The 14,378-nt window shown below is 53.1% G+C and overlaps 5 protein-coding genes across 5 annotated transcripts; 4 read left to right on the plus strand and 1 right to left on the minus strand.

Annotated features, from left to right (window-relative positions):
• Positions 1 to 680: 680 nt before the first annotated feature.
• GCG54_00015127 (putative endo-beta-1 4-glucanase D) lies at positions 681 to 1,849 on the plus strand (the record flags this gene model as incomplete). The annotated part of the gene is made up of 4 exons (XM_045414942.1): positions 681 to 780; positions 873 to 982; positions 1,045 to 1,740; positions 1,796 to 1,849. 4 exons carry the CDS (start codon positions 681 to 683, stop codon positions 1,847 to 1,849), a joined length of 960 nt encoding a protein of 319 aa, XP_045261064.1.
• Positions 1,850 to 2,410: 561 nt separating this feature from the next.
• On the plus strand, positions 2,411 to 3,316 carry GCG54_00015128 (uncharacterized protein; the record flags this gene model as incomplete). The annotated part of the gene is made up of 1 exon (XM_045414943.1): positions 2,411 to 3,316. One exon carries the CDS (start codon positions 2,411 to 2,413, stop codon positions 3,314 to 3,316), a length of 906 nt encoding a protein of 301 aa, XP_045261065.1.
• A 682-nt stretch (positions 3,317 to 3,998) lies between these two features.
• GCG54_00015129 (putative dihydroxy-acid dehydratase) lies at positions 3,999 to 5,890 on the plus strand (the record flags this gene model as incomplete). The annotated part of the gene is made up of 2 exons (XM_045414944.1): positions 3,999 to 4,175; positions 4,229 to 5,890. The coding sequence occupies 2 exons, from the start codon at positions 3,999 to 4,001 to the stop codon at positions 5,888 to 5,890; spliced, it is 1,839 nt and encodes a 612-aa protein (XP_045261066.1).
• Positions 5,891 to 6,329: 439 nt separating this feature from the next.
• Positions 6,330 to 7,865, minus strand: GCG54_00015130 (Vitamin B6 transporter TPN1; the record flags this gene model as incomplete). Its single annotated transcript, XM_045414945.1, has 1 exon — positions 6,330 to 7,865. One exon carries the CDS (start codon positions 7,863 to 7,865, stop codon positions 6,330 to 6,332), a length of 1,536 nt encoding a protein of 511 aa, XP_045261067.1.
• A 2,539-nt stretch (positions 7,866 to 10,404) lies between these two features.
• Positions 10,405 to 14,357, plus strand: GCG54_00015131 (putative sterigmatocystin biosynthesis P450 monooxygenase; the record flags this gene model as incomplete). The annotated part of the gene is made up of 6 exons (XM_045414946.1): positions 10,405 to 10,470; positions 10,539 to 11,066; positions 11,137 to 11,747; positions 11,805 to 12,068; positions 12,365 to 13,714; positions 13,763 to 14,357. 6 exons carry the CDS (start codon positions 10,405 to 10,407, stop codon positions 14,355 to 14,357), a joined length of 3,414 nt encoding a protein of 1,137 aa, XP_045261068.1.
• Positions 14,358 to 14,378: the final 21 nt, after the last annotated feature.

Below are 14,378 nucleotides of genomic sequence, written 5' to 3' on the forward strand. Positions count from 1 at the left end.
AATGCTTACAACGTCACATCATGTTAGATAGATTTAATGAATTCATGGGTTGCTTTATTTCTCGGTGCTCGTCGTGTTGAACCACAAGTCGGGACATTTGATAATTGTCGCAAATTTAGGTAGCAGGTGGCTTGTTTCAACGCAGTACTATTAGCCACCTAGGTATACAGAAAACCAATATCTGCCGGTGCCCATCGCTTTTGGTTCCATCCGGAACTTACCTCGCCGGCGACTTCTACCGGTCTACAGGCTATTTCAACCGGACATATTGCCAAGGCTTCTCAACCAGAAAAGAACACATTTGCTTACCATCTTAGTGTACCGTACTTTCTCTGCCAATCTAAACCCTACCATATGACTGTTCCCAAAGTCTGTCGAAAGATGTGCCGTGGTCGCTGCCGGGAACGTCTGCCCGCTGTAACCCTACGTTCTGATGCAGAAGCACCGACAGTTCATAAGGCAAAGCTGACCATGGACGGCTTGCTCCTCACTCCGAGAGATTGCCACTCAAGCCCCATACGCAAGGAATGCAGTGATACGTTGACTGCGTGTTAGCCATATCCGAAATGCGTATAAAGAAGCATAGGCCCAACATCTGCTGGTTGGATGTCCCTCTGGGCAAAGGAAGACGATCAGAGTAATTGCAAAGTATCCCCAACAAGTTGGCTTAGTTAATCATCATGAAGTCGATCGCTATTGTGGCAGCGGCGCTTCTTGCGCAAGGTGTTGTGGGACATTCCATCTTTCAACAATTATGGGTTGATGGAGCTGACATGATAAGTCCACATCTCACTTCAAATACTATAGAACTGCTTGACTAACTCTTGTTCACGGATCGCAATGCGCCAGAGTACCTCCAAGTAATTCGCCAGTAACCAACGTCGCTGGGTCTGACATCCGGTGTAACGTCGGGGGAACGCAAGGTGTCGGTGCCAAATGCCCCGTCAAGGCCGGCGGCACAGTAACCATTGAGATGCACGCGGTACGGAGCCCTTACTACTCGAGTTATCCCATGTTTTGAGACTGATCTAACATTTAATCTAGCAACCCGGTGACCGGAACTGCAAGAACGAAGCGATCGGCGGCTCCCACTACGGCCCCGTAATCGTCTACCTTAGCAAAGTCGACAACGCCGCCTCAGCCGACGGGTCCTCGGCCTGGTTCAAGATCTTTGAAGACGGCTGGTCCGCCAAGTCCGGCGCGGGCTCTGGCGACGATGACAACTGGGGCGTCAAAGACCTCAATGCCTGCTGCGGGAAGATGGACGTGCCTATCAGCAAGGACCTTGCCGACGGCGACTATCTCCTACGAGCTGAGGTCATTGCGTTACACACTGCTGGGTCTTCCGGTGGTGCGCAGTTCTACATGACATGCTATCAGATCTCGATCTCTGGGGGTACTGGCACGGCCAAGCCGTCGACTGTTAGTTTTCCTGGAGCGTACAAGGCGAGTGATCCTGGGATTCTGGTGAATATCCACAGCAAGCTGTCTGGGTACGTTGTGCCGGGAGGCGCTGTGGCTTCGATTGGAACGACGAAGGCGGCGGGCTCCGGGTGCGGTAGCGGATGTGCCTCGACTTGCGATGCTAGCAAGGGCCCGGTTGGGACTGTGATTCCGGTCACTGGCGGCGGCGGCGGCGGTGGCGGCACTTCTCCTGGTACTGGGAGTCCGCCGTCGTGTACGGTTGCTAAGTACGGGCAGTGCGGTGGGCAAGGATGGACAGGGTGTACTACTTGCGCGGTAAGTTTGGTCCCTTCCAGTTTTGATGAAAAAGCTGCTGATATCTGCCTGTTAGTCTGGATCGAGCTGCCAGGGAGTGTCGGCGCCTTACTACTATCAATGCGCCTGAGATTTTTGTCCATGCGTTGCTGAAAACATACTTCACTTTGGGCAATTATGGCATGTATTTTTAGAAGAACACGGAACAAGACCCGTGTCTCTGCGAGTCTTTGATCAGTACTTGGAGATCCACACATCGTCATGTTCAAAAGCCAAAACACAAACCTGATGCCTTGAATACAAAGGAAAATTGTCTCAATGAATCAGAGTGTTGATCATGTTCATTTCACACCACCTACCAAAGACACAGTCCATGATGTGAAGACCTGATTGGCTAGGGCATCTCCTGAGTGACGACCGTACTCAATACGACCCCTGACCACTTCAATACCGTGCGGGGAAAGCCCTACAGAGTGGGGGAGGGGATCATCTGGCAGGGACCTCTTGACTCGGTGCAACTTCGGGTCTCACAGCGCAGCAATCTCCTCTCAAAAGAAGTGATATTCGCGCGTAAGGCCCGCGAGGAATGCAAGGGAGCCTCAGACACGTTTGTTTATCCTCGGCGCTTTGAGGGCCGACCGCCAGCAGTCAACAAAGAGCTGCCTTCGTTGTGTTCAAGCATCAACACATCATGGGCAAACGCGTCGTCTTCACCGGCGGCTCCGGCGTCGCAGGCCGATGGGTGATCCAGGAACTCCTTCGTTACGGTCACGAGGTGATCAACCTCGACATCGTCCCTCTCGACAACCCCGCCGTCCACACGATGAGATGCGATGTGAGCGATGCCGGCCAGGTCTACAGCGCGCTTCACACTCAACTCCGCCTCAGCCAGCCCCTCGAGAAGTCTTCGATCCCTGACGCGGTCATCCATTTCGCCGGCTACGCCCGGCCGCTCCTTGCTCCTGATAATGAAATCTTCAAGACAAATGTCAACAGCATCCACAACGTCGTTGAGGCAGCATGCAAATTGGGCATTAAGAAGGTCATTCTGGCGAGCAGCGTCTGTGTCTACGGTGTCACCTTTGCCGAGGAGCGGCGCCAGTTCACCTCATTTCCCATCGACGAGGAGACCGACTGCAACCCCACGGATCCTTACGCGCTTTCCAAGATCGTGGGAGAGACCATTGCCAGAAGCTTCGCGAGTCGGTTCGGCGTGGATATTTACTGTCTTCGCATTGGTGCTGTCATTGAGCCTGAGAAGTACGCCGAGAGCTTCTCTGGCTACATCAACCAGCCAGAGTCCTGGGATGTTCACGGATGGTCCTACATTGATGCGCGAGACCTCGGGCAGATGTGCCATCTCGGGCTTGAGAGGAACGGATTGGGCTGGCAAGTGTTCAATGCCACGAACGACGAGATCACAAATACGGAGAACACGACTGCGTTCCTGAACCGCGTGAGCCCGTCGACACCATTTACGCGGGAGATGGGAGAGCGTGAGGCGCCAATGTCGAATAGGAAGATTCAAGCAATGTTGGGATTTAGGGAAGAGCATCCGTGGATGAGGTACATTCCCATCACCAAGAAGACGGTATGATAGACGTATTGTTATCAAGACATCCACGCACGCAAGATCATGATAAACAAGATCAAATGAGCTGAGATCCTTGCTCTTGGGCAATGGATAGCTCGCCTTCACCGAATAACATTCATCGGATTTCAAAACCCGTGATCCCAGCCGCATCAACTCACTACCCCACGTTCTCTTCACGTCTATTCACTCCCCCATGTTCCCCGTGATGCCTCCAAACACTCGGCAGAAGTCCGTCCTTCGGGATCCAGAACCCGCAAGGCGAGCCGGACTGTTCTCCGGGTCTGGTGCGGGGTTCTCCCCCAACACAAGACTCGTCAGCATTAGGCTTGCTCCACCGGCACCGCGCCAACAAATCGCATCCGGCCTATATCGATTAGTCGTCAGTCATCCCGTCGCGCGGCTCCATTAAAAATTCCCAGTTTTCTCCTCACGAACCGGTATTCACTGTTACGTGATTGGAGACGCCGTGTATCGTGAGAAGCTCGGTTGGTTTCTACCCCGCACCCCCGTGTTCACTGTGGAATTGTGTTAGCAGGTGAATGGGGTCTGGGGCCGGTGCAGTGAATCTGTGTGTGTTTTTATAAAAACATCGTCGGCCCCGATTGTTCTCCGAGTTCGGTGCACTTTTCTTTGGCTTAAATCCCATCTCCTCTTACATTTGTGAAGCCTTCTTGAAGTACACAAGATGGTCTCAAACTTTAGTGCGGTCCATCCCGCCGCTGGCGAGGAACAGGGACAACATGAGCCGAGATACGTCGACTTCCCCATTGCCCCGAATGACGCCACTTGGGAAAATGGAGAGCCGGTTCTTAACAAGTTTTCAACCTTCCTCACTCGCGAGCATGATTTTCCTGGTGCCAAGGTAAGAAGTGTCAAAATATCCCTTCAAAGGATGCAGGCTAACATGTTCAACAGGCAATGCTCTACGCAGCTGGTGTTCCTAACGAGGAGATGATGCAGAGGGCCCCTCAAGTTGGCGTTGCCTCAGTATGGTGGGAGGGCAACCCATGCAACATGCATCTCCTGGATCTGGGAAAGACAGTCAAAGAGGCCATCAAGAAGAAGGGTTACATCGCTTGGCAGTACAGCACGCTGGGAGTCTCCGACGGTATTGCCCAAGGCAACGAGGGCATGAGATTCTCCCTGCAGTCTCGAGAGCTCATCGCCGACAATATCGAAACAATCACTTGCGCCCAAGCTCACGACGCCACTGTCGCCATCCCCGGATGCGACAAGAACATGCCAGGCTGCGTCATGGCAGTCGCCAGACACAACCGTCCATCAGTCATCGTCTACGGTGGCACTGTTGCCGGTGGCTACTGCGAAGTGTTGAAGAAGCCTATCGACATTGTCACTTGCTATGAGGCTCAGGGTGCTTACCTGTTCGGTACGCTGGGCTCCTGGTCCGACGACAAGAATGTCACGCCCGAGGAGATTCTGTCATCCATTGAAAAGGGCGCCGTACCGGGTCCTGGTGCTTGTGGTGGCATGTACACTGCGAACAGTCTGGCCACCATCATCGAGACACTTGGTCTATCCGTCACGGGCTCATCTAGTACTCCGGCGGCGTCCCCCACCAAGATGAGGGAAGCGGAAAAGGTTGCCGATGCTATTGAGGTCTGCCTGCGCCGCAACATTCGACCTAGGGATATTCTCACCAAGGAGTCCTTCGAGAACGCACTCGTCATCACGATGGCCTTGGGAGGATCCACCAACTCCGTCCTGCACACTCTTGCTATGGCCAGAGCAGCTGAAGTCCCCCTCGACCTCGAAGACTTCCAGCGCGTCTCTCGAAAGACCCCCTTCATCGCCAACCTCAAGCCCAGCGGCAAGTACGTGATCGAAGACCTTTTCCACATCGGCGGCGTCCCATCAGTCACCAAGCTCCTCATCGCAGGAGGCCTGCTCAACGGGAAGACTCTCACAGTCACCGGCAAGACGCTCGAGGAGAATGTCGCCGACTGGCCATCTCTGCCCCCTCAGCAGGATATCATCAGACCCCTCTCCAACCCCATCAAGGCCGCCGGCCATCTCGTCGTGCTGCACGGCAACATCGCCCCCGGCGGCGCAGTAGCCAAGATCACTGGCAAGGAGGGCCTGCGCTTCGAAGGCGAGGCGCGCTGCTTCAACAAGGAATCCGAGCTCGTCACAGAGCTCAATGCCGGCAACATCCCCCGCGACAGGAACATCGTCCTCGTTGTCCGTTACGAAGGCCCTAAGGGCGGCCCTGGAATGCCGGAACAGCTGAAGGCGTCTGCGACCTTGATTGGTGCCAACCTCAAGAACGTCGCCCTGATCACGGACGGAAGATATTCTGGCGCTTCCCACGGATTCATCGTGGGACACATTGTCCCCGAGGCGGCGGTCGGCGGACCTATTGCCGCTATCAAGGACGGAGACATGATCAGCATCGACGCCGAGACGTGTACGATTAGCATGAACGTGGGCGACGAAGATATCAAGGAGAGATTGCGTTTGTGGAAGCCGCCCAGGCCTCCCGTGACGAGAGGTACTCTCGCCAAGTACGCGAAGCTGGTGGCTAGCGCCTCAGATGGTGCAGTTACGGACTTGTTCTAGGATAGCTAAGATACCTGGGGTAGATTGTAATGATATGAGCCGTGAAAGTGATGCGATAGGCATCTGTGTCAGCTGGCCCCTTTTCTGTGAATTTCTCGATTTTGCCTCATCATCGTTGGAGCCGCCCATCCGGAAATGCCGGAGGAGAGGTAGCTATCGGGACCTCGCTCCTACAGCCATGGATCCGTCACGGACTTCTTCCCGAGATTTGGCCCCCACGAAGTCCCCCACAAAGAGGGGTAACACAATGCCACCGGCAGACCCAGGGAACATGAACTGTGAAGACTGATGCTAGTCCGTGTTTTTCGAACTCGGGATCTTTATCTTGTATTTGGCGTGAAAGAATCATATACACGGGAGAAGGGGCGAAGCTGGTGAAAGAGAGCCCTCAGGCAACCAACTGTGTTGCCGATGTTGCTCAGTTGCGGAAAGAAACCACCTATCGGCCGAAATATTTCAACTCAAGGTAACGAGCCGGCAAATATGCCAAAGCAGACACCACAAGCGTCAGCTCGTTGGCAATGTCACCCCCAGACTCGCCAATCAGCCCGCCAAGAGGTCCCACAAACCAGGTCTCAACCATGCCCATGCACCACGCGACCACCCCGACCAGGAAGGCAACGCTAGCTCCGATGCCAAGAGGTAAGCGGCTCGGATCGTTCCAACCTTCGAGATCGTAGTTGGCGAAGTATCCACGCCGGAAGATGGTGTGTTCCATCAGCAGGATGACAAAATAGCTCGTGCACCAGTAGCCCAACAAGCTGAGGAAGTTTTGCAGGTAGGTGTTCAACTGGCTGCGGCCGCCGACGGCCAGTCCAACGACAACAGCAAAGCAGAGGAAAGTCCAGAGGAACCGGGGGATTTTGGCGAGGGGGCGGGCCATCTGCTGGAAGGAGATAGCGGCGGAGTAGAGGGAGATAATGTTGGTGTTGATGCCGCTGAAGGAGAAGATGACGAGGAGAAACTTGGCGAAGCCTCGCGGGTGCAGCATGTCTCGGATCAGGAAGCCAAGGCCTTCGTTCTCGTAGGCGTCCTTCCAGGCTGTTTGGTTGTTCAGAGAGCTGGCCACCACGGCACCAGCGGTCATACCGATGGACGTGGGGATAGCGATGCCGAGAGTCGTAAGGGTGAACACCTTGAGTCTGGAAACATTGGTCGGGTACTGGACGTAGTAGTCGGAGACCATGGTGGCCCACGATGCGGAGCTTCCGTAGACCACCGCAAGAAGGGAGAGAGCGCTGGCAGAAAGATCGGCGCCTGTGACCTGGGCCGGGGTGACGTCGTCGGCATAGGGACCAACCATGCTGAAGATAATAATGAAGATGATGAGGTAGATGAGCCACGCATAGCGCTCATAGACCAGGATGTAGCGCAGACCGAGAAAGCTGACCAGAAGCGATACGACAGCGATGATGATGACGCCGACGACCAAGGAGATGCGGCCATCGGCAACGGCAGTCAGCGCCAACCCGCCACTAATGGATGCGACAGAGGCCCAGCCAAGCTGCTCGAGACCATTCAAGAATGCGATGAGCTTGTTCGGCCACCAGCCAAAGCTGTACCGCGATACCGAAATCTGACGCAGACCGGTCGCCGCACCAAAGGTGGCACAGTACCCAGACACGGCACCGCCGAGGATGGAGCCAAAGATGAAGATGGGAATGGCCCGCTTCAGGTCAAGGCCAAACTCCCACCCGAGGAAACCTGTTGCGAAGCAGCTGATACCCATCGTACCAGACGCCCACAGAAGAGCCATGGTCAACTCCTCATGCCACTTGACGGGGCGCTTGTCGGCCTCCGTCTTGCGGTCGATGGCGTGAGACTCAACGCCCAAAGCTCTGTCCATTCTGCCCTCGCACCGGCGCAGAGTGGCCAGAATGCCAGTCTCCTTTGGAGAGTCATCGCTGCCGGCCTCCAGAGAGCGCTGGGGCGACGACGTTTTCTCGCCCATGCCTTTCTCGTCGTAGCGATCCATCGCAGCAGCGACCGTCGTCGGGACCGAGTTTAGTCGGGCTCAGCGTTGAGCTTGGTGTAAGTCGCGGTTGAGGGTTGACGTTGAACGAAGGTATGTAGAACCTAGTCAAAGGGACACAAACTCTCTTGGCGTAGGAAGGCTGCCAAGACGGGGCATCTTATTCTAGAAATGCGGCCTGCCGGCGCGCCTTTTTTAATTTTTCACCTTTACCTATCACGGTGGGTTCCTCTTCGATGCTACCCACCTACCCGGGTGGAGGCCCTAACGCGGAAGTGATTTGCGGGCTTCCAGATTGTCGCGTGCGCACTACACGCCACCCTGGAGAGGTTCATGCTAGGGATGCCGGTTGATGTCGCGGCCTCGAATCGACTTCTTCTCGGGCTGTCTGATTTCTCAATGTTGTCTTCTTGCTGGCCCATCTTTGTGCGAGGCTCAGGAGTGCCGTAGTACTGTGTATCTTAGAATCATAATGGCACGATCTCTCACATAACATTTTTGGATATTCAACATTACAACGAGACATATTCAGCAAAGAGGCACTATCGGCGACCCTTCGACATCAACGCGAGCTTTCTGAATATCCTTGCCACGGCTAGCGGCGCGTTGCAGATTGTACGGTCAATCAGGCAAATCGGAGTTTTTTACAATGAATGGGGGATGGAGTGTTCCAGGACGTGGCCGCCTTTGTCCACCGATGACCGAGATGTCAACAGCTTGAGGAAAGTTGATCATAGTGTACAAAAGTGCGCTTATCTTTGAGGTGCCGCGCGGACAGCGCCGGTTGTGGGGGCTTTCCGTGTCTTATCTCGGCTATCTCGGCAAGTTTGCGGGCCCAGAACACGGAACTTTTGCGGCGTGTCCTGCCAATCATATCGAGAGGCCTGTTGCTCTGTAATGCTGGAGTCTGCCGGGCTCTGGCTGTCGAGTTATCGCCGCAGACTGCTTGCAGAGTGCTTGCAGAGCAGTTTCTGCTTTTCTCGAGTCGTACCATTCTTCATGGACAATGATGGACTTCCAACTTCTTGCTCCTCAAACCCTGAGTCTCCCAAGTACCTCCGTGGAGTATTCAAAACCGTCTCGGCCCCGACACCGCGGTTGGCCCAGGAAACGTCTGAGCCGTCTGTTTTCTTTTCTCTTCCACATCCCAGGTCTTCAGTCCACTGGCGTGTTTGGATCTGTGTTGTGCTGGGGAACTCTGGGCCCAAGGTAGGCACAGTGACTTGTTCGTGGGGAAGTCCTCTGCGGGGTAATTCACAGTTGTGGATATGCCAGCCTCCCATATCTCGAGGCAGAAGGGACCGACACCGCGTTTATCTCCTCTGATAGATGCCCCAGGTTAGGACTTGAATTTTGAATTATCGCCAGCCAAGGTGTCTCACTTTACACATCATCCAAAGGCCAGAGGCGAATAAGAAGCATGCACCCTTTTAGAAAGGAGTCCAAAATGTGAGCGTCATGGGCGTTGACTGTGTCTAGCAAGCAAGGCCCATCTTCCAATATGTGACCCTTCCAGCTTATGACCGACTTTTTTTTTGGAATACGCAGTAATATGCATTGTAGAGCCCTGTTTTTCGACAGATCAATTGGTAAAGACCTATCACACAAAAGTAATTATAGGTGTCATTAACAAATGTGTGAAGACTTCCAGTTAACCCTTTCCTATGCCGTGTAAAAAAAGTCAATTGCCTTTATTCTTGCCTACAACTCTTGATATACCTATTTCTTTTATCGTCTTCGTCGTCATCGTCATCGTTATCGTCGTTGTCTTCGTGATCCCTACACTTTACTACTACTGTTGACCTGTTAGACCGATGGATGACTTTGTCCCATCTTCGGTCGAAACACCCTGCAGCCGTAACATGCAATGCACACAACCCAGCCCTATATCTATTCATGGTCATTAGATTAGATCAAAGCCTCAAAGTAGCTATTCGGCGAGACTAAAAAGAAAATGTCCGAATTAAACGGTAAGTACCTGCCGGCACAACACCAAGCCCAGAGTCCGCCATGGCATCCCGCCGGGACGAGCTGTGCTGTGGTTCCACTGGCCGATCTATGACAGCAGCAGGCTACACATCAGGCCATTGATTGGACGAACACGGACATTCAATATGCTATGTTTCATGTTCTTGGTGGGCTTTTCACCTTACCTGGAGACAGCCGGTGGGATGAAATAGCGGGATGCGGGCGCTACCTGCCACGAGATTGCAGTTTTAACAGAGCGCTGCCTTTGACTAGCGGGGAAAATTGACGATCGAAGCCTAAGCCACAGTATGGGCAGAAATAAGCAGTGCCATCCTTGTGGGAATGCAGGCGTTCTCGGCCAGCGTCTTAGTCAACCTGGGTGCATTCGCACTTTCTTGATTTCCGACGCCGAGAACTGAGGTTCACCTCTCCATTTGGTTGAGACTGATGATGGCAACATGAACTCATGTCCTAGTATCGATTGATACCTTATAAATATCAAATACTGTTCTGAACTGAAATAATACCGCTGCGATCACCCTCATCCGCTTCTTTAACCACTGTGAAAAACAACATGGATCTCGTCAGTAAGCCCGCAACCATTCTCTTGGTTGGCATCGTCATAATCTCAAGCGTTCGAGTAAGTACCATCACATCCTTTTGCTAGACATGGGCATTATCTGTCCGATTCTGACATTCCCACAACAGATTGCGCTCCGTTCCTTGCTTTCGCCGTTGAAGTACGTGCCCGGTCCTTGGTACACTCACTTCACCCACTATGTCCTCAAGTACCATGTTGTCATGGGGAGAAGAATATTCTACGTCGACGACCTGCATCGCAAGTATGGCGACATCGTGCGACTCAGCCCTGGCGAGGTTTCAGTGGTGTCCGTCGATGGCCACAGAAAGATCTACTCCGTAGGTTCTCGTTGTAGCAAGCACGAGTGGTATCTAAAGCTCGGCGGACATCCCTACCCAGGTTTGTTCACCATGACCGATCATCAAGAGCATGCGCAACGCCGGAAAATGTTCGCCAGGGCCTTCACCAAGTCTCAGCTCAGAGTCCAATGGGAAGAAACCATCAAGGCAATCGCAAAGAAGGCCGTGATTAGAATTGCGAATGATCTGAAGGAGAATGGAAAGGCCGATGTGCTCAAATGGTGGACGTTCATGACATCGGATATTTCTGGGGAACTAATGTTCGGCGAGTCTTGGGACATGCTTGGAAAGGGACAGGTGAGGCGCTCGTCATTACGACGGTTGTTTGGTTATGTCGCGGCTGCTAAGAAAATCTAACTTTGATCAGAAAAATGAGTTCATTCGTTCGGTGGCAATCTACATCCAGAGTTCCGGCCTGACCGCAGAACTGCCGTTGATCAAGACTGTGGGTCGTTTGATCCCGCACCCATGGTGTCGAACAGCCTTCCGAGGATGGGACTACGTCCTTGATTACGCCTCCCGCGCTGTACAGAACAGCAAAAAGCGAATGCAGATGGGAGACCGAAACATATTTGGTACGATTTTGGCTGGCGCCGAAAAGGGAGAGATCCTAACCGAGTTCGACATCAAGAACGAGGCCGGAAACTTTACGGTCGCTGCTACCGATACAACAGCTGTTACTCTGTCCTATCTCATATATGCCGTTTTATCCCGTCCGAAACTTCAGGCGGCAATTGAGGCAGAAGTCGCAACTTTGCCAGACATCTTCACAGATGCGGACGTAGAGAGTTTGCCTTTGCTGAATGCCACTATCAGCGAGACGAATCGTCTTTTCGCTGCAGCGCAGGGCGCTTTCCCAAGGAGAGCACCCGCTGGCGGCTTGAATTTGGAAGGATTCATGATCCCCGAGAAGACCACCGTTAGCGCCCAAAGTTACACAATGCATAGAAAGGAGGACTTGTTCCCAAACGCGTTGGAGTAGGTGACTTGGCTATATCTGCGACCGATGTTCCGACGCTAATAGGATATGTCTAGATTCAATCCGGAGAGATGGTTCCCAGAGTCAAATATGTCCAGAGACGCCAAAGCCGTCGTCGCGCCGTTTGGGTCCGGATCTCGCATCTGTATCGGCATTCACGTGGCGTACATGGAGATACGACTGGCTGCGGCTGGCTTTTTCAGGGAGTGCAGTGAAGCTGTTTTGTCGGAGGAAACAACGCCCGAATCAATGAGCTTCATGAATTATTTTGCCACATTTCCCAAATCTGGTCAATGTATTGTCAAGTCGAAGAGCACATAGTTGTTTCGTGAAGGCCAAAAAGGGGGTTCATTGCGCCAGCTGGCGCCATCTGGAGCTGCCAGATAGTGTGCCCCAAGGGTTCTATCGCGGCCGGCGAAAAAAGTTCGTTTGACCAGATTCAAATCCTCTCCGACATCCATGAGTTAATATGGGCAGCGCCTCAAATTCGAGCTGATGTCACCTGGATTCAACGTTTTAACATGAGATTGGCATGTCAACACAATTATCTTTCATCTGACACCGGCGTGGCTCGTCTTTCTATACCCTAACGTACCAACGCGTCCACGATGTCCAGCAACATCACCCAACCGCGTCGTTACATGAGCAAACGCCAGCGGCCATGTGATTTCTGCCGTGCACGGAAGACGGCATGTCGCATCGACCTGGCGCCGCCATGTCGTCTTTGCGTCTTGCATGGGCGTGAGTGCACCTTCATCGAGGCTGCAGCGCCCCGAAAGAGAACGGTGCCAGTCGACGGACCACACGCGGGCCCGGTAGACGCCAGTGTTGACGTAACACCTCGAAGGCAAACAGTCGCACCAAGCCCAGGTCAAGTCCTCGGGAGCTTCGCCGATGGGCAGCTTCCCGAGGATGGGACCATGCACTTTGGCGAAGCCTTCAACTTCGACACCACGCAATCCGAATTTGAGGCCATGTTCCGTAGTCCGCGGCCGCCTGACTCGCTGTCTGTCGCTGCTCTTGAGACTGAATCACCCAACATGAGCATGGAATCTGCACCAGATACTGGCTATCCCGCAGGTGCAAACCCGCAGTTCATGGGTCTCAGCAGCGACATGGACCCCCTCTTGGTCCGCCACTACCGATTCAACGATATGGGCATGTATGGATTTAAAGAGCTGGCCATCCATTCAGTACAGGAAAGCCCAATCCCTTGTCAGTTCCTAATTTCGCAACAGTCTCTGTTCTCTAGAAGGCGAGAGGAGGCTGGCCTCGGGAAAGGCCAGGAAGAATCTCTAAGAGAGGAGTTACACAAGGTCATCCCTTTGGATGTTGGACGACGCCTAGTTCGGCTATTCCATCAGTTCATCTATCCGAAATGGCCGATCTTCTCAGAGTCGCATCCCTTAGACCCGGAATCAGCGCCCTCATGTCTCGTCGCTGCGACATATGCCATCTCACTACCTTTCGCTGTCCACGACGACAAGCTCAGTGTCGATGTAGCTTACGACAGGCCTCCATATGCCGAACTCTCTCGGATTATTGAGAAGAGCCTCGCGTACGAAATGCATTCACCAACGCTCGCCATCGTACAAGCACTATTGCTGCTCATCCTCCGGCCTTCTTCTGACCCAATGGTCGCGGATGCAGGTTCCAGATGGGACCTAATGGGGAGGCTTGCATCTTGTGCTACTACTTTGGGTCTCCATCTTGACCCTTCAAGATGGTCCATGGCATCATGGCAAATATCACATCGTCGTAGGCTGTCTTTCATCGTCTATGTGACTGATAAGTGGTTAGCTTGCGGCCTTGGTCGGCCACCGTTGATTCACGAGGACAATTGGCTTGTCACAACCGTGGGTTACGACGACTTTTCTGATTCGAGCCTCGACGCTCCTGCACAAAATAATCTCATACACTTCTCAGCTATCACAAGCACGCTTGCATTAACGTTATCGAAGCTTTAGTAAGTGTCAAACATTTGGCAATCGGTCTCACAGCTGACATGCCCAAGCTCCACAGGAAGTGTCGGGATCTTATCTGGGGATCACGAGAGAACCTTCGACATAGCACAGCCACTGCTAAAAGAGTTGCGCAACATCACCAATGATGATGCCTCAACCTCTTCTACTGAGAATTGCCTTGGCCAGCTTTATGTGCAACTGATCATCGGCCGAGCTAAGCTGAGGCCGTGGCTGGGAGAGACCACGATCACGGAGTACCACTCGCATGATCCGTCGCGATCTTTGCGAGTGGTAAGAGAAGAGATGAGAACATGTACTATCGGAATGTCTGCAATCATCCGGAGTCTAAGCCCCGATACGGACGGCGGCTTCTGGCCTCCTTGGACTCAATTCATGTTCTCATCAGTTTGCTTCACGTTGATGACGATGGCTGTTACGTCCACTGACTTTGAAGAAGCATCACGCTGGATTGCTGATTTGCAGTCTACCCGAAAGCTGCTAAGAATCAAAGTCGTCTCATTCCCATTTCTACGACTCGGACTTCTGAGGATAGATGCACTTTTCTGGCGGAGTATTGAAAATGTTCTTCAACTGAGACCTCATGTTGCGGATGCATTTAAAGCTGCGGAGTCAGAACGACTCTAGACTGAGTCCTGTTTTGTTTAT

Source organism: Colletotrichum gloeosporioides, assembly GCF_011800055.1.
Source record: "Colletotrichum gloeosporioides strain Lc1 chromosome Unknown consensus_66, whole genome shotgun sequence".
NCBI lineage: Eukaryota > Fungi > Ascomycota > Sordariomycetes > Glomerellales > Glomerellaceae > Colletotrichum > Colletotrichum gloeosporioides.